At 38.3% G+C, this 19,716-nt stretch overlaps 1 protein-coding gene across 3 annotated transcripts; it reads right to left on the bottom strand.

The window, feature by feature from the left end:
* Positions 1-926: 926 nt before the first annotated feature.
* aurkb (aurora kinase B) lies at positions 927-18,785 on the bottom strand. 3 transcript variants are annotated; one of them, XM_079838169.1, is made up of 9 exons: positions 18,711-18,771; positions 18,388-18,426; positions 18,123-18,162; positions 17,128-17,161; positions 7,893-8,087; positions 7,651-7,789; positions 6,188-6,336; positions 2,802-2,976; positions 927-1,304 (listed from the first exon to the last, which is right to left on the bottom strand). In XM_079838169.1, the coding sequence occupies exons 1-9, from the start codon at positions 18,714-18,716 to the stop codon at positions 1,125-1,127; spliced, it is 957 nt and encodes a 318-aa protein (XP_079694295.1). In that variant the 5' UTR covers positions 18,717-18,771; the 3' UTR covers positions 927-1,124. The 3 variants fall into 3 exon arrangements, with proteins under 3 accessions (XP_079694295.1, XP_079694297.1, XP_079694296.1); XM_079838171.1 differs by lacking the exon at positions 18,123-18,162 and having other exon boundaries at positions 18,711-18,785; XM_079838170.1 differs by lacking the exon at positions 18,388-18,426 and having other exon boundaries at positions 18,711-18,761.
* Positions 18,786-19,716: the final 931 nt, after the last annotated feature.

Below are 19,716 nucleotides of genomic sequence, written 5' to 3'. Positions count from 1 at the left end.
ACACACATTATGTCAACACAAACTTTTATTTTGGATGCAATTAATCTTTTGACAGCCCTAATATATATATATATATATTTTTTTTATTAAACATAACAGCAATTTAAAAGAAAATGCGGCTTTTAAAATAACTGCAGATCTGCCACGTCATATATTTTAAAAAAGCCACGTTATAGTATATTAGTGGTCTTATTAGTTATGTTTTACTTGCTTTCTGTGTAAAACGAATGGGTTTCACCTGTATCCAGCATAATTAATAATCTGCATTATATACTGTAATGCTATTAATCATTTTGGTCATCATAAGTTAATCATCCATTACTTTGTGTCTTACACCCTTCCATGGAAACACTTATACTTTAATAAAGTAATGATGAATCATATGCAAACTATTAGTTAATTCATGGTTTATTAATAGCATTAACCATATACAAATAGTGGGTTCTTCATTCATTGTTACTGTAATTAATACTTTATTTGTTTTAATTAGCTCATATGTAAAGACTATCAACTTGATGCATTTTAACCATGCATTCACAGGAAATTTGAGATGCTCACTAACTGCGTTTCCATCCAAAGTTGGGAGTTTAATTTAAGCACATTTGAGTAAATCGCATAAAATATTTAAAACCGCGTCGGATGTGGTTAAGCACTGCGGGTACGGATTAACTAAATCGGACATCGAGGGATTTATTTGATATGTTAAGAGTAATTTATGTTATCGTACAAAAACTTTATCCGACTCAATTGAGCGCATGTATTTTTTTATGTTAGCATCTTGCCGTTTCCATCCAGCAGTTCTTATGCCAAAAAATGCGCATAAAACAACATTTTCACCAACATTCAAAACTGGTGAACATCTGAATGCATCAGTACGAGAGCTCACTTCAGTCTGTGCAAATCAAAACGCCACAACACCAAACATTGTGTGAAAGCTTTTAATATAATTTGACAGGTTCATCATAAACCACACATTCATAGAAGACAGTAAAACACGAATAAGAACTACAGCTATACAAGAGTGAAGAGCACACACACACACGTAAATCAGGTGTTTCTGACATTGTGACCGCACAAACCAGCGGATTCCTGAATGTCTCAAACAGGTCCTTGAGCAGATCTCCTCAGTGATGTGTGGCCTGTGGGTTGTATGCGGGCGGCAGAACCCGGCGTGAGTTGGCTTTGACCCACGGGTGCTCCATCACACTCTTGAGCGGCAGACGCATGGAGGGACTGTGGCGGAGCAGCTTCGAGATCAGATCACGAGCACCATCAGAAACCACTTTAGGAAACTGCAGATCCACCTGCGACAAACCAGAGAACCAGTATATGAGCAGGGGCCGCTTTCACATAAAGTTAAAGGGTTAGTTCACCCAAAACTGTAAATTGTGTCATGAATGACTGAGCCTCATGTGGTTGGACACCCGTCAGACCTCCGTTCATCTTCAGACACAAATGAAGATATTTGAGTGTAAATCTGATGCTCTGAAAGGCCTCCATTGGCTCAACTTTACACTCTCAAGACCCTTAAAAGACACTAAAGACTAAAGTTACAAAGTCCATCTCACTACAGCGGCTCTACAATAACTTTATGAAGACGAGAATAGTTTCTGTGCGCAAAAAAACCCTAAATAACGACTTATATAGTGATGACGATTTCAAAACACGGCATCATGAAGCTTCGAAGCGTTATGAATCAGTGAGTCGATTCATGATTCGGATCGCGTGTCAAACCGCCAAACTGCTGAAATTTGGCGATTCAAACAGCTGATTCGACTCACTGATTCATAACGCTCTGAACCGCTGAATCGACTCACTGATTCATAACGCTCTGAACCGCTGAATCGACTCACTGATTCATAACGCTCTGAACCGCTGAATCGACTCACTGATTCATAACGCTCTGAACCGCTGAATCGACTCACTGATTCATAACGCTCTGAACCGCTGAATCGACTCACTGATTCATAACGCTCTGAACCGCTGAATCGACTCACTGATTCATAACGCTCTGAACTGCTGAATCGACTCACTGATTCATAACGCTCTGAACCGCTGAATCGACTCACTGATTCATAGCGCTCTGAACCGCTGAATCGACTCACTGATTCATAGCGCTCTGAACCGCTGAATCGACTCACTGATTCATAACGCTCTGAACCGCTGAATCGACTCACTGATTCATAACGCTCTGAACCGCTGAATCGACTCACTGATTCATAACGCTCTGAACCGCTGATTCGACTCACTGATTCATAACGCTCTGAACCGATGAATCGACTCACTGATTCATAACGCTCTGAACCGACTCACTGATTCATAACGCTTCGAAGCTTCATGAGGCCGTGTTTTGAAATCGTCATCTCTATACAAGTCGTTATTTAGGGTTTTTTTGCGCACAGAATCTATTGTCGCCGATTCATAAAGTTATTGTAGAACCACTGTAGTGAGATGGACTTTGTAACTTTAGTCTTTAGTGTCTTTTAAGGGTCTTGAGAGTGTAAAGTTGAGCCAATGGAGGCCTTTCAGAGCATCAGATTTACACTAAAATATCTTCATTTGTGTCTGAAGATGAACGGAGGTCTGACGGGTGTCCAACCACATGAGGCTCAGTCGTTAATGACACAATTTACATTTTTGGGTGAACTAACCCTTTAACATGTAAATCACTTGCACGAAACGCTTCATTCGTGTCCGGTGTGAACGCACCATAAGGATTAAAAATTGTTCCATAAGAAATATCGAAACTTAAGATTTTTAAGAAACCATTTTCAGCAGAAATAAGAGGCGGTGTAATAAACCTTAGTGATGCGCTTGTATGTTTCGGAGTGGCTGGCCGTCTCGAACGGAGGGTTTCCCACCAGACACTCGTAGCACAGCACGCCGATGCACCACAGGTCCACCTTCTCATCGTGAGTGTGGCCCTCGATCATCTCCGGGGGAAGATAGTCCAGCGTCCCACACATGGTGCGGCGTCTGAAACACACGCCACAGCTCATGATGCACTCGCTGCACTGCCACTCACACTCTTTTTCAGCAACCATTTTCCAGTACATTTTCAATTTACTACGCCGGGAATAAAAGACAAGGATCATGCCAAATATTGCTTTCTAAATCACGCCAAATATTGCTTTCTAAATCACGCCAAATATTGCTTTCTAAATCATGCCAAATATTGCTTTCTAAATCATGCCAAATATTGCTTTCTAAATCATGCCAAATATTGCTTTCTAAATCACGCCAAATATTGCTTTCTAAATCACGCCAAATATTGCTTTCTAAATCACGCCAAATATTGCTTTCTAAATCATGCCAAATATTGCTTTCTAAATCACGCCAAATATTGCTTTCTAAATCACGCCAAATATTGCTTTCTAAATCACGCCAAATATTGCTTTCTAAATCACGCCAAATATTGCTTTCTAAATCACGCCAAATATTGCTTTCTAAATCACGCCAAATATTGCTTTCTAAATCACGCCAAATATTGCTTTCTAAATCATGCCAAATATTGCTTTCTAAATCACGCCAAATATTGCTTTCTAAATCACGCCAAATATTGCTTTCTAAATCACGCCAAATATTGCTTTCTAAATCATGCCAAATATTGCTTTCTAAATCATGCCAAATATTGCTTTCTAAATCATGCCAAATATTGCTTTCTAAATCACGCCAAATATTGCTTTCTAAATCACGCCAAATATTGCTTTCTAAATCACGCCAAATATTGCTTTCTAAATCATGCCAAATATTGCTTTCTAAATCATGCCAAATATTGCTTTCTAAATCATGCCAAATATTGCTTTCTAAATCATGCCAAATATTGCTTTCTAAATCATGCCAAATATTGCTTTCTAAATCACGCCAAATATTGCTTTCTAAATCACGCCGAATATTGCTTTCTAAATCACGCCAAATATTGCTTTCTAAATCACGCCAAATATTGCTTTCTAAATCACGCCAAATATTGCTTTCTAAATCACGCCAAATATTGCTTTCTAAATCACGCCAAATATTGCTTTCTAAATCACGCCAAATATTGCTTTCTAAATCACGTCAAATATTGCTTTCTAAATCACGCCGAATATTGCTTTCTAAATCACGCCAAATATTGCTTTCTAAATCACGTCAAATATTGCTTTCTAAATCACGCCGAATATTGCTTTCTAAATCACGCCAAATATTGCTTTCTAAATCACGCCGAATATTGCTTTCTAAATCACGCCAAATATTGCTTTCTAAATCACGCCGAATATTGCTTTCTAAATCACGCCAAATATTGCTTTCTAAATCACGCCGAATATTGCTTTCTAAATCACGCCAAATATTGCTTTCTAAATCACGCCAAATATTGCTTTCTAAATCACGCCAAATATTGCTTTCTAAATCACGTCAAATATTGCTTTCTAAATCACGCCGAATATTGCTTTCTAAATCACGCCAAATATTGCTTTCTAAAATCACGCCAAATATTGCTTTCTAAATCACTGCAAATATTGCTTTCTAAATCACGGCAAATATTGCTTTCTTAAATCGCGCCAAATATTGCTTTCTAAATCGTGCCAAATATTGCTTTCTAAATCACGCCAAATATTGCTTTCTAAAACACGCCAAATATTGCTTTCTAAATCATGCCAAATATTGCTTTCTAAAATCACGCCAAATATTGCTTTCTAAATCACGCCAAATATTGCTTTCTAAATCATGCCAAATATTGCTTTCTAAATCATGCCAAATATTGCTTTCTAAATCATGCCAAATATTGTTTTCTAAATCATGCCAAATATTGCTTTCTAAATCACTCCAAATATTGCTTTCTAAATCACGCCAAATATTGCTTTCTAAATCACGCCAAATATTGCTTTCTAAATCACGCCAAATATTGCTTTCTAAATCATGCCAAATATTGCTTTCTAAATCATGCCAAATATTGCTTTCTAAATCACGCCAAATATTGCTTTCTAAATCACGCCAAATATTGCTTTCTAAATCACGCCAAATATTGCTTTCTAAATCACGCCAAATATTGCTTTCTAAATCACGCCAAATATTGCTTTCTAAATCACGCCAAATATTGCTTTCTAAATCATGCCAAATATTGCTTTCTAAATCATGCCAAATATTGCTTTCTAAATCATGCCAAATATTGCTTTCTAAATCATGCCAAATATTGCTTTCTAAATCATGCCAAATATTGCTTTCTAAATCACTCCAAATATTGCTTTCTAAATCACGCCAAATATTGCTTTCTAAATCACGCCAAATATTGCTTTCTAAATCATGCCAAATATTGCTTTCTAAATCATGCCAAATATTGCTTTCTAAATCATGCCAAATATTGCTTTCTAAATCACGCCAAATATTGCTTTCTAAATCATGCCAAATATTGCTTTCTAAATCATGCCAAATATTGCTTTCTAAGTCTTTAAAAGCCGTCCAGTTTATCGCCATTACTTAACAATCCAGCATTTTTCAATATGAGCTCTTAATCATACATTATGACTATGGAAGCTTGTTTACGCCACAGATTAGAAAGAAAAAAGTAATTGTGACTTTTTATCTCGCTATTCTGACTCTCGCAATTGCGAGTTTACATATTTGTGATATAAACGCGAAAATTGTCGCAATTCTTTTTTCCTCAGAATTTGACTTTATAACTTGCAATTGCAGTTTAGATCTCACAATTCTGAGAAAAGAAGTCAGAAGTGCAAGATATAAACTCGCAACTGCGCAAAAAAGTCAATTGTGAAGAAAATACCTGCGAATTTATATCACGCAATTCTGACTATATCTTACAATTCTGACTTTATATCACACAAATGTGACTTTATATCAAAATTATGTGATTACGGAGCAGCTCACGGGTTAACATTCACTGAGCAGTTATAGCATTAGCAAGACTAAACATCATTATTCAAATACTACTCACACACATCAAACTCAGCATTCCTGAACATGTGCTAATTGTTTGGGCCAGCGATAAACTCGTTATACTCGGCTAAAGAAATAAATTCTTTAAAAATAAAAGTTTCCCAGACAACAACAAGATTTTCCAGGACATTTTACATTTTCTCTAATTTTCCATGTGTTTTCCAGGACTGGAAAATGTTATCAATTTTCCAGGTTTTCCAGGACGAGTGGGAACCCTGATTGCGCAGGTTCTGGTGTATTATGGGGTGTTTGTTACCGTAGTGATGGCGCATGGACGGACCAGCCGAAGTCTGCGATCTTGAGTTCTCCTCTGAAGCCCAGCAGAAGGTTCTCCGGCTTAATGTCTCTGTGGATCACCTTCTTCTCGTGACAGTAGTTAAGAGCATCAGCCAACTCCTCCATGTACTAGAGAAACACACAAGATCAGCGTCAGCATCAGCCACACACACCAGACGAGGATACCGGCGGGCGTTTGATCACTCATTAGGGATGCAACAATACAGTTAGTCCACGGTTCAATACACACCTCGGTTTTTACCCACAGTTTTCGGTTCGGTTCGGTTCTGATGGCTTCTCAAATTTTTTTGTTATTCTATTCTTAGGCGACAGGAACAGCAAGAGGTTAAGGAGAAAAAAAGACTTTTATTGCAATACTCTTTCTTTATTTTACCTTAAACTTAAAACTTTACTTAAAAAAAAAAAAACTTGTATTCCTAGTGTATTGTATAATATCATATATATATATATATATATATATATATATATATATATATATATAAGGGCTGTCAAAAGATTAATCGCAATAAATCGCATTCAAAATAAAAGTTTGTGTTTACATAATATATGTGTGTGTACTCTGTTAATTATTATTTATATATAAAATACACACTTTCATGTATATATTTAAGAAATATTTGCATGTATATACATTTATATAATCTATAATATATATATAAATATAAATGTTTTATATATAAAAATATTTTTTTATATTCTTTTGACAGCCCTATATATATATATACACTGGCAGCTCAGAGCTGTACAGCAGCATTAAAGTATGAAATTGAATGAATGTAAAAATAAAACACTACACAGACTTCACTATAAAATATACACTGATTCTTTTTAAAGCTGCTGTATTAGTTTTTCAGTCAAGAGCAGTGAGTGATTTTCTCTTTGTCTTTTGTTGTTGTATTAACATTAAAGGGATAGTTCACTCAAAAATGAAAATTCTGTCATCGAGAAATGAATACAGGTTTAAACAATATTAGAGTGAGTAAATAATGACATCATTTTACAGGTGAACTGTCCCTTTAAGGACGGCGTGTTCACTATAGACTGCGCCGCTGTCAATTAAAGACCTGCACGCATCTAATACACACACACACACTGATTTTACTTTCACTTTAGACACAACCGACTGTGTTTATGTTAACCTTGTGTGTATTTGACAGTATTAGCGCAGTAAGACGACTACTGAGTCCAGTAATCACGTGTTTGACAGGCGTTTAGTGCGCACGCTCGGAAAAGCGCATGTTAAACCGCGCACGCGAATGAGCCGGCAAGGCTTTAAAACGCATGCAAATAATGAACTTTGGTGATTGTGAATAACTCTAGTGTTCTGTGAGTATAACTCCACCACTAGCGTGTGATGTGAATTGAATGCCGTACCGAACGGTTCAATATTATATTGAGAATTGTGGCATCCCTCTCACTCACAGTGGCGGTGCGCTGATCATCGAAGCGTCCGCAGCGCTGGAGCTCTTTGTACATCTCGCCGCGCGGCGCGTACTCCAGAATCAGATACACACGCGTGTTGTCGAAGAAGTAGTTGTAGAACTGCAGGATGTTCGGATGCCTGTTCACACACACACACACACACACACACACACACAGAGATCAGGATCATCTCACGACAGGAACGCTTCTAAAGGAAGCACCAGCAGCTCAAACACACACACCTGAGATGCGACTGGATCTCGATTTCTCTCCTCAGCTGATGTTCGACTCCTTCCTTCTCCATCTGGGATTTGAACAGGACCTTCAGAGCCACGATGGCCTTCAGCTTCCGCTCTCTCGCCAGGTACACGTTCCCAAACTTGCCCTTTCCGAGCGGACGGCCGATGTCGAAGTCTTTCACGGAGAACTTTCTGGAACTGCAGTTATTTTTATTAAACACACTGGAGGAAACTCTGAGGCTCTCGAGTGTTTTCCACTACAAACATCCAAACATTGAAGACACATTTAACTGAAGTGTTTGAGACGAGAGAGTTTATGCATAAAACAAGAACAAACATAAGTTTATTTGACTGACTCTTGGCAGATATTAGTTCTTGTGTTAAGCATAAACTCACCTAATGGTGATCAATTTCTCAGAAACATTAAACGGTTAGTTCACCCAAAAATGTAGATTGTGTCATTAATGACTGAGCCTCATGTGGTTGGACACCCGTCAGACCTCCGTTCATCTTCAGACACAAATGAAGATATTTTAGTGTAAATCTGATGCTCTGAAAGGCCTCCATTGGCACAACTTTACACTCAAGACCCTTAAAAGACACTAAAGACTAAAGTTACAAAGTCCATCTCACTACAGCGGCTCTACAATAACTTTATGAAGACGAGAATAGTTTCTGTGCGCAAAAAAACCCTAAATAACGACTTATATAGTGATGACGATTTCAAAACACGGCATCATGAAGCTTCGAAGCGTTATGAATCAGTGAGTCAATTCATGATTCGGATCGCGTGTCAAACCGCCAAACTGCTGAAATTTGGCGATCCAAACCGCTGAATCGACTCACTGATTCATAACGCTCTGAACCGCTCCGAACCGCTGAATCGACTGACTGATTCATTACGCTCCGAACCGCTGAATCGACTGACTGATTCATTACGCTCCGAAACGCTGAATCGACTGACTGATTCATTACGCTCCGAAACGCTGAATCGACTCACTGATTCATAACGCTCCGAACCGCTGAATCGACTCACTGATTCATAACGCTCTGAACCGCTCCGAACCGCTGAATCGACTGACTGATTCATTACGCTCCGAACCGCTCCGAACCGCTGAATCGACTGACTGATTCATTACGCTCCGAACCGCTGAATCGACTGACTGATTCATTACGCTCCGAAACGCTGAACCGACTCACTGATTCATAACGCTCCGAACCGCTGAATCGACTCACTGATTCATAACGCTCCGAACCGCGGAATCGACTCACTGATTCATAACGCTCCGAACAGCTGAATCGACTCACTGATTCATAACGCTCCGAACCGCTGAATCGACTCACTGATTCATAACGCTCTGAACCGCTGAATCGACTCACTGATTCATAACGCTTCAAAGCTTCATGATGCCGTGTTTTGAAATCGTCATCACTATATAAGTCGTTATTTAGGGTTTTTTTGCGCACAGAAACTATTCTCGTCTTCATAAAGTTATTGTAGAGCCGCTGTAGTGAGATGGACTTTGTAACTTTAGTCTTTAGTGTCTTTTAAGGGTCTTGAGAGTGTAAAGTTGAGCCAATGGAGGCCTTTCAGAGCATCAGATTTACACTAAAATATCTTCATTTGTGTCTGAAGATGAACGGAGGTCTGACGGGTGTCCAACCACATGAGGCTCAGTCATTCATGACACAATTTACAGTTTTGGGTGAACTAACCGTTTGACAGTCATTTTGCTTCGAGTGAACTCTTAACTAAATTTACACAAATGTAAATTAGCCCATGATTTCCTCTCCCTCAAGCCATCCTAGGTGTGTATGACATTCTCCTTTCAGACGAATACGATCAGTTATATTTAAGGCTGTAATCTCCCAGTCGATACATTCTGGCTCGACCAAAATTCTGATTGGTCGATTGTTTGCAGTGTTCATTCAATCAGTTTTGCCGCTTTCATTTGATCAAGTGGAAAGCACGAATTGCTAATGGGGGTGTTTTCAGAGCAGCCCTGTTTCACAGGTAACACCCCCTTGTAGGGATGCGCGGTATACCGGTACTGGAAAAATACCGGTATATATTTTATTTCAAACGGTACGATATCATGATTTTGCTCATTTCGGTATATGCTGCTGTTCCTAAGTTCACCGCTAGGTGGCAGCGCGCTACCCAAACTGATGTGAAACCGGCAAATGTGGCAACAGAACAAGATGAATACAGCAGTTGAATCTCACTCAACACGCACAAAACTCATTAATAAAGAGAGTAGACGTGAAATTTGGAATTACTTTGCTTATAAAACTGCTGAAGAACCATCAAACCTTGCCAAGCATCGTCACTTCATTCCTGACTTGTAAGAGATCGACAGGTGAGGGCATAATTCTAACCATCTAATTTAGACATTTATTCTTTTAACACTGATTAACGCACATACATAAGATCGTATAGTTTAAATTAATATCCAGCGTTCATTTCAACCAGTGACGTTTAGACCTCATAATATCTGCACGCATACTATTGCACTATTTACATCCGCGAAAGACATAACCAACTGTGTTTATGCTACTACTCACTAAAGATTGACATTTTTGACAATTTTGTGTGTATTTGACTGAGGAAAAACAACTTAATTTGGAATGCGCGAGCTCTTTAGGCGTGAGTGTGTGTGTTTGGTGTTGGCATGAGCGCAAAGAAAACTCTCTCGTCCCATATGTATTATGAAATGCTCTAAAATCGCTTGCATGTTCAAATTGGTGAGGTTTAAAAAGACGTGGGCAGTGATTTCCGTCAGTTGTCCCGCACCGGAAGCGAAAGTGTTGAATCTGAGCGCGCAGATTGCTTTTAACGTGCAGGTGCGATGTCTTTTGGGAGACACGCTGAAATTACTTACAAGAAAGTTTCCAAATGACTGATTGATGTGATAATCTTTGTTGATTAATTTAATAATAAACATTTGCGGTAATTTCTTGCTTCATAAACCCAAAACTTGCGAGAGTGAGTAAAATTATGCGCAATACCCGCATCAAAATTCAGACCCTGTATGGTATCGATTTAATATCGGTACTTCGGTATTAGATTGTGGTACCGTACCGAAGACAAAATGGTGGTATCGAGCCATCCCTAAACCCCCGTTTCCTCTTCTTTTGGATTAGCCCAACCCACTGGAGAAGAGACAGATTGAAGTAACGTTAGGCTGCTTTGCTGTATTATTTATTTAATTGTGAGAGTGTTTTCTTAGTCAGTCTCTTCTACCATGTCAACAAAGACATCGGCAGTGTGGCAGAATTTTTTTTTAAATAGAAAATGGGAAAAAAGTCGAATGCAAATTTCGCAAGCCAGGGCTCTACATAGCGACCATTTTGGGCGCATTTGCGCCTGAAAATTACTGTGTGCGACTGCGAAAAAATATTTAGGCGCACCGGTGCGAGTGACCCGATCGCTTCTCGTGAATAAATGTATAATACAATCGGAATAAAAACTACAAACACTGACTGACTGAGCAACTGTTACGTTTCGTGCTGCAATCAACTGCTTTTCATGCCTTCTGTCAGCGGAGCATGTGCAAAAAACGTGTGTGACGGACTAACACTTCACAGATTAAATGGTGAAACCGCGGTCTATGAGTGAAACGGGTGTGACGCGGCCATGCACTTACCAGACGCCTCGCGGCTCGCGCTGATGTTTCTTTGCAGCCAAACTTAACTAGAAATACCACATTTGGATTATCATAAACAAGGTCGGAAATTAACAGGGGCTTGGGGCAAAAATGCCACCAAAAATGAATTAAAATAATTTAAAAACGCTCCTGTATGAGTTCTTGATTTAATCTTTATCAGCTGCAGTCCATAACATTTTTTGAGTTTAAAAATGACTAGATGCATATGAGTGAGTACATCCTGAATCCATTTTCCAACCCGTGTTTTTATCTTACCCTGAATCACTACGGCAGCGGTTTTCAATAGGTGAGGCGCGCCTCCCCTGGGGGGCGCCAAAGAGCCACAGGGGAGGCGCGACGTGAAGAAAAAATAAAAATAAACCATATACTCGCGTCGCGGTATACTGGGTAAAAGCTACGCGGGATACTCGCGTCGTGGTACAAACGAGTTGACTGATTACTGACAAGTAGTAATGCTGACAGATTAAGCAATGGCTCCTTCTGGCTCAACGTGTGCACAGGTGCTCAAAAAACTGCAATACAATTATTTTTTTAAGGGGTAGGCTATGTTTATTTTTTTCAATCATTTTAAAATTAATTGGAGAATTAACTTGAATGTGCCTAATAGCCTATGTGTTGTAGCCATTAAATAAGCGCATTTAGTTTCATATGTTAAAATATTATGTTATTTTTTTCCATCTATATGTTGATTATGAAAAGCGAACACCATGAGTAAGAGGATGCATCGGGGACATGGAATGGGTCAGACATGACCACTTCATTAAGTTTCGTTTTTTAGAAAGACTTTCTTTAGTTTAAAGTGAATTTCGTTTTGTATAAATTGTATCTTAATTTTAATAAATGTTTATTCAACAAATTGCCTGGATTTAATAAATAAGAAGCAAATATAGCCGCGATCAATTGCATTGCACGCGTGAACTGGAGAGCATCATAAATTCATAGGCCTATCTCTTTAATTTTTTATTATAAATTAATCGAAACTCAGTTTATGCCTCATAGACATGAAAAATATTTAAGAAAGCTTTACATTTCTTTAAACGAAACTATTCAAAACGAAAAGAAATAGGCTAGCTAACGTTACTCAATGTAATCCATGATGTGCATTTCTCTCTGTAGGCTTCTTCAATACGGAGATGGCGATCTTCAACTTAATTTTTGCAGCTGACACAGACAGAAAAGACTAGTGTAGGCCTAATACAAATCAATGCACGAAATCGAACTTTTTTATTTTAAATTTTTATTTTATTCAGCTCGAATGGGGACTTGAAGCAGAGACTAAATGCCGATCACGCGTTTCTGGTTGTCTGTGGAGAGCGAGTTCCCTCAGATCTCCACTAAGGCTATGCAAGTCCTAATCCCCTTCACCTCCACTTACTTGTGTGAGTGTGGGTTTTCCGCACTGATCATGATTAAAAATAAATACAGATCAAGGCTGCAGGTGGAGGACGACTTGCGTTTATTTCTCTCTGCAGTGCAGCCCCGCATCGAACACCTCTGCGCGTCAAAAGCACGTCCTCATTGTTCCCACTGACATGGGCGGTTATTCAAAGTTCAAAATTAAAATTCAAATGACGTGAATGACACGTGCAAATGACGTGAATGGTGCATTTTGTTTATTGTTTAAATCTGAATGTATGATTATAAATAATTTTAGCCAAAAAACATTGTAATGCAAATCTTTTTGAACATGCCTTCAATGCAGTTGACTGTTATGTGTTATGCGCTGTGAACAAAAAGCGTTGTCGTTCATTGATCAGAGAGCTGTCCATTGTGCTGATTTTGTTCGAGAAGATGTGCATTAAAATGTGCGCTTAAAGAGATAGTTCACTTTAAAATGAAAATTCTGTCATCATATAGCCTACTCACCCTCAATTTGTTTCAAGCCTGTATGAATTTCTTTCTTCTGCTGCACACAAAGCAAGATATTTTGAAGAATGTCAGTAACCAAACAGTTAACTGGTCCCATTGACCTCCATAGTATATATATTTTTCCTTACTATGGAAGTCAATGGGACCAGTTAACTGTTTGGTTACTGACATTCTTCAAAATATCTTGCTTTGTGTGCAGCAGAAGAAATTCATACAGGCTTGAAACAAATTGAGGGTGAGTATATGATGACAGAAATTTCATTTTAAAGTGAACTATCCCTTTAAGACCCAGACACAAGTTTCACATTTTACACATTCACATGTTAAGCATGTTTTGTTGACTTATGGTTAGGCCTACTGATGTTCTGTGATTTTTAAAAGTAGCCTCAAATAGGCCTGCATAAAGTTGGAAGTTATTTGCTGTTGCAAAGATTTATGAATGCACTTCTTAAAAAAAAAAAAAGGAAATAAAATACAATACAATATGAAAAAATATTTACATTTTATTAGTTGTTATTGAAACTCATCATTGCCAGGAACACACAGAAGATGGCATTTACTGCCGAGGCGTGTGTGGGTTAGAGCAGGCGGACAGGATTTTGGGGAAGGGGGGGCTCGGCTGTCCTTACCTACTCTAAGGGGAGGCTCACATTCACACAATTTGAAAACCCCTGCACTACGGTACATATAATAAGTGTTTCTATTCTGACTATTCCAGTTCGGGTCGCAGCGCTGTGGAGGAGCACAGTCCCTGCGTGACTCGTCAATCGTCATAGACACACACAGAGAGAAGTAGATCCGGCTGTTCTTCCGCAAGACGCACGCAGTTCTGTTTATTAGCCAAAAGTTACGGACTGCTATTGCTCCGACTCGAGTATTGGCATGATTGCAAATGTGATACTGATCTTGTACAAAAGTCCAATAGACAAGTTGATATTAAGTAACAACGTTTAAGCCACAATAATGTTTATTTCGTAAAAATCAAAACTACACCAGTTGTGCATCTCCAAGCGGTTCGATCGAATGAATCTGCGTTTGAACGACTGACACATAGACTTGACGCGCCACCTACTGGCTGTTTTATTTTCATATTTATACTTTGCATGGACTTTTTATTTAAAATATAAATATTTTAACTAAGTTTAACTTGTACATAGCCTATTTCTAAATTCAATAACTTATATTTAAAACATTTATACAACATTATTTACCCATGAGCTGCATGTAAATGTATCTAACACCATTTCAGATAGAGCTTCTGCGCCACTTCTACTTTTGATGCTGATTTAATTTGATTGGTAACAGTCTGGTTGTGTCTTATTGCTCTAACTGAATTTATTGTTGAAATTAACATTTAAAAAAAAACTTTTCTATTTTAAATGAAGAAATTGACAAAAGATGATGCATACATTTAATAAGATTAGAAAACATTGCTCTTATAATGGTAAAAATGCCCCTGGACATTAATTTAAAGGGACAAAGATCATCCTGTAATGGGAAAGTTATAATTGGAATACGTGTTATTGATCAGAAAGTGTATTAAGTGCTCCTAATTTTTTTAAATTAAGTAAAAGTTAAGTGCTCCTCAAGAAAAATGTTAGCGTAGAGCCCTGCAAGCAACAGTTTGCACATCACAGCTTGACGACAAACATGTCATATCAGCTAAAGCGGTAAGATAACTCGTCTGCGTAAGGTTGCCCCGTCCCTTTTATTATTGTGCAAACTGCAAATATATTTCTAGTATTATTAATTGGATTTGGGCCCTTTATTATTGTATTTTTTATTTGGAGCCGAATGCGCGATGCACTGTTTGTATTAGTTTTGAGCCTATGCTTTATTTCTCAGTTATGACTTTATTTAGCTTCTGCTCTTGATCTGGCTTGTTTAATAAATATTCCTTTTTTATTAAAGTGGACGTGCCTTTTGTGTTTAAGAGTAAAAGCTTTATGTTAATAGTCTATTCGTGTCTCAGCCGCGAAGCTGAGCTGATCCTGTTCGAGCTGAAATCATAGCGTCTGTCAGTTATTATAATACATATGACAAAAACAATTGTCTAAATTATGTTGCATATTCCTCAAAAGTCCGTGATATCACTAGTTGACAACATAGTACTATATTTTGGGAAATCATAGGCTGTGATATTGCGCAGGTGAACGTGTGTCAGACACATTTCAGCGCAAAATAATCAGCTCAAAAACTATTTAATATACTGCAAATAACCTACTAGCTTATGTTTATTTATAATTCATTTAGGCAGGCAACAAGCCCACCAAGTACTGCACACAGTGCACAGCTAATTAATTAAACGTTTTTTTCCTAACGTAATTTTTAGTCGAAAATTTCAGGACTTCAGTCGACCAAGATTTTCTTTGTTTGCTTACAGCCCTAATTATATGAATAAAGTCCTGGCTAATCCAAGCTTTATAACGGCAGCCGTATTGGCGGAAGCGCAGCGGATAGAGCAAAACAAAAGCACCGCTCATGAATTAGAGTCGAAAACAAAAGCTTTTAAAGGTGATGTCTAAAGGCCTGTACACACCGGGACGAATATCGCGCGCGCTTATCGCCAGCGTTTTTCGTGCCGTTTTTCGGCGCGTCTTGAGTGTTCACACCCAAGCGATTTCCACTGGCGCTGCGCCGAGTGAACGTGCACATTCAGTAGATGCGCTCCCGGTACACAAGATGGTGCTGCAGCACTTTAAGCCTCTGACACTCGCTTGTCACACAGAAGGAGAAGAGAGACAGTATTTACGTGCTTGCCAAAACCATAGACATATTATGTCTATGGACAAAACCATTCACACACTTTTTGCTAACTGGCAAGCAGCATTAGCAGTTCATCTTCTTCTTTGTCTACTTACTACTTCTTCGTCGTATCAATGTGTGCTCGGCAAGACCGATTTTGTGCTTGAGCGCCACCAAGTCGTGTTTTACTGTCACTTCAGCAGCTCCAGGCACGTGAACAAAAGCGCTGATCTCATTGGTCGGACAGTTTTTTACGCGCCGCGTCAAAATAAAAAAACGAACCCGAGGCGTTTTTTTTTTAAAAATGACGCTTTTACGCCTGGCGTTTTGCGCGTCGGTGTGAACACTCACATTGGCGCCCATTGTTTAGTCCCGAGGCGTTAAACGTCGGCGATAAACGCGTGCGAAAATCGTCCCGGTGTGAACAGGCCTTAATGCTATTTCATGCCTGACGCTGTTTAAGAGTTGAGTCTCATAATAAACATGGCCAACATTTCAAAACACGAGCTGGACGTGTGACTGTATTTCTGTGCCAAATACACTCCTTCAGGATTTCAGGAGGCGTTTTGTGAGCACACACACACACACACGCGCATCGATCAGAGCTTCGATTGGGTTAATAGTTGGACCTGTGATTATGGTTTATAAAAGTTATAAATATGGATTTTTCTTCGCTTCAGAAGGCCTTTAATAAGCCGTTTTGATTATGGTTATGATGGATGGATGCACTTTTTTGACCTTAAAACTCTCATTTAACACTCACTGCCCAAATTTAAGCTCGGAAGATTCAGGATATTTAATAGAATTGTGTTCGTCTGAGAGAAGAATGTCATACACACCTAGGATGGCTTGAGGGAGAGTATATTTTCATTTTTGGGTGACCAATTGAATCTTCTACACATTTACAAATTGTTGTGCATCTTCATAATCCTACAGTAGTTTTAAAGTGAACTCACTTTGAGCTCGACTTCACTGGAACTCTCCCAGGACCTGAAAGAACACAATCTATCAGCGGCTGTAACAATCCCACGCAACAACACGTGTGTATTAGTATGTCTATTAGAATTAAAGGATTAGTTCACTTTTAAATAAACTTTTGCTGATCATTTCCTCACCCCCATGTCATCCAAGATGTCCATGTCTTTCTTTCTGCACTCGAAAAGAAATGAAGGTTTTGGATGAAAACAGTCCAGGATTGTTCTCCATATAATGGACTTCAATGGGCTCCAAACGGTTCAAGGTCCAAATAACAGTTTCAGTGCAGCTTTAAACGACACCAGATGATGAATAAGGGTCTGATCTAGACAAACCATCAGAGAAATCAGCTATTATTTTACCTCTTAACAGACGAACGTGATCATCTCTGAGCTCAGCCATAACTTCCGCTAAGTGAGGTCAAAATACGAGCATGGTCATAGATATATCAATTGTAGATGCCTCATTCTACAGATCCGTGCAGTCGCTAATGAGGCATCTATGTATATATCTATGACCACGATCAAATTTGACCTCACTTAGCGGAAGTTATGGCTGAGCTCAGAGATGATCACGCTCGTCTGATAAGAGGTAAAAATAATATCATAAATACTGCTGGGTTTCTCTCAGAAACTGATGGTTTGTCTATTTCAGACCCTTATTCATCATCTGGTGTCGTTTAAAGCTGCACTGAAACTGTCATTTGAACCGTTTGGAGCCCATTGAAGTCCATTATATGGAGAAAAACCCTGGACTGTTTTCATCCAAAACCTTCATTTATTTTCGACTGCAGAAAGAAAGACATGGACATCTTGGGTGACATGGGGGTGAGTAAATTATCAGCAAAAGTTTATTTAAAAGTGAACTAATCCTTTAAGCTAATTTATAATCCATCACCTGCCAGACAATAATGTAAGTGAAGGAATGTCAAACCACCTTAAACACTGCAATCATCCACATCTTCAGTTAGTTTTACCTGTAACAGTGTGTGTGTCTGGATTCATCTCACCAGCAGCCTGAACAAACACAAACACACACACACATGAGCATCACACACACACACACACACACACACACACACACACACACACACACACACACACACACACACACACACACACACACACACAGCAGCTGGAGAAGGGCACGTGATCTCTGTAAACTGCACTATGACTCGCTAAATTAATATAAATAATAATGTACAGAAATGGCATGTTATTGTTGGTATTGATTGTTATCACCTGTGTTTGCAGAGCTCTGGGTTCCCTGTTCTCTTTATTCTGATAAATAAAAAAAAAACACAGACATCTCAAACTGAACAAATAAAGCACTGATATCAATAAAAACATGACATATGTGGATAACCAAAGAAATACAAATATTAACGTACTAAAGCATAACGTCCGGCTAGATTTCGCGCTGGTTACGTTAGTTTCGCTCGGACAATGACGCTTAAATCCTTGATTTGATACAGATGAATCCCTTCCCTACACTAAACATCTCCTACACACACATATAACTGCATTTATGCTCAAATGACATTATTAATATGCGATTATTATACCTGCATTATGATGATTCTTCCGTCCTCGCGTCTGCGCCTCAGCTCTTCCGTTTAACCGCCTGGATTTTTTAAAATGGAACCCAGCTGTTCTGCTATTGGCCCAACCGCCATAAACGTCTCGCTGATTGGCCTATTAAAGAGAGCGTTCATTGGGCAGAGACCTGTCAATCACTTTGGCCCCGCCTCGGCGATTTTATACAAACAACGGACGTATGTGACCACAAAACCAGTCATAACTCATAAGTGTCGATTTTTTTTAATTGAAAGCAGAATAAATAAGCTTTCCATTGATGTATGGTTTGTTAGGACAATATTTGGCCGAACTATTTGAAATTCTGGAATCTGAGGGTGCAAAAAATCTTTGAGGAAATATTGAGGAAAATCTCCAAATAAAGTCCTCAGCAATGCATTTTACTACTAATTATACTTTTTTTTATTTATATAAGGGACAAAAAATGCTTTGATAACCGTAATTATGACATAAAAAGTCCAAATTATGAGATCATTACGACATTAATGTCATCCGCTGATATTTTTAATCCCATTTTTCAACTTTAAATGTCATAATTTCCACATTTTAATTCATAATTTGTACTTTTTGTGTAACAATTCTGATTTTCATGTGACAGAAATAGGCTTCTACACTGTAAAAAAAAAAACATATTGTTGGTTTAACTTAAAAAAGTAAGTAACCTGGTTGCTTCAAGATTTTGAGTTCATTGAAATTATAAATTTGAGTTAATACAATGAAGGAAATTGGTTTAATAAATAGAAACTCAAAATATTATTGTATCTGAACCACATAAATGTAAAAAAATGTGAATGAAAATAGCACAATTTGGCATGTTTCACTGCATTATTAAAAATAAAACACACAATTACGCAATATGCTTACAAAATATTTGAATGAAGGGTGATGTCGATTCTCAAATTAACATTGTATTAACTCAAATTTTTACTTTCAATGAACTCAAAATTTTAAGGGAACCAGGTAACTTAATTTTTA

The sequence above is a fragment of the Gobio gobio genome (assembly GCF_949357685.1).
Source record: "Gobio gobio genome assembly, chromosome: 16".
NCBI lineage: Eukaryota > Metazoa > Chordata > Actinopteri > Cypriniformes > Gobionidae > Gobio > Gobio gobio.
The sequence above is the reverse complement of the archived record's forward strand: the minus strand, read 5'-3'. Positions and strand labels throughout refer to the sequence as shown.

What these genes read in the sequence shown, in the direction of transcription:
- aurkb (XM_079838169.1), bottom strand. An exon ending in CCAGAGCTCTGCAAACACAG is followed by an intron (nt 18,163 to 18,387) that starts GTGATAACAATC and finishes GTGTTTGTTCAG; the next exon opens with GCTGCTGGTGAGATGAATCC. An exon ending in GTCCATGCGCCATCACTACG is followed by an intron (nt 2,977 to 6,187) that starts GTAACAAACACC and finishes CGTGTGTTTCAG; the next exon opens with ACGCCGCACCATGTGTGGGA.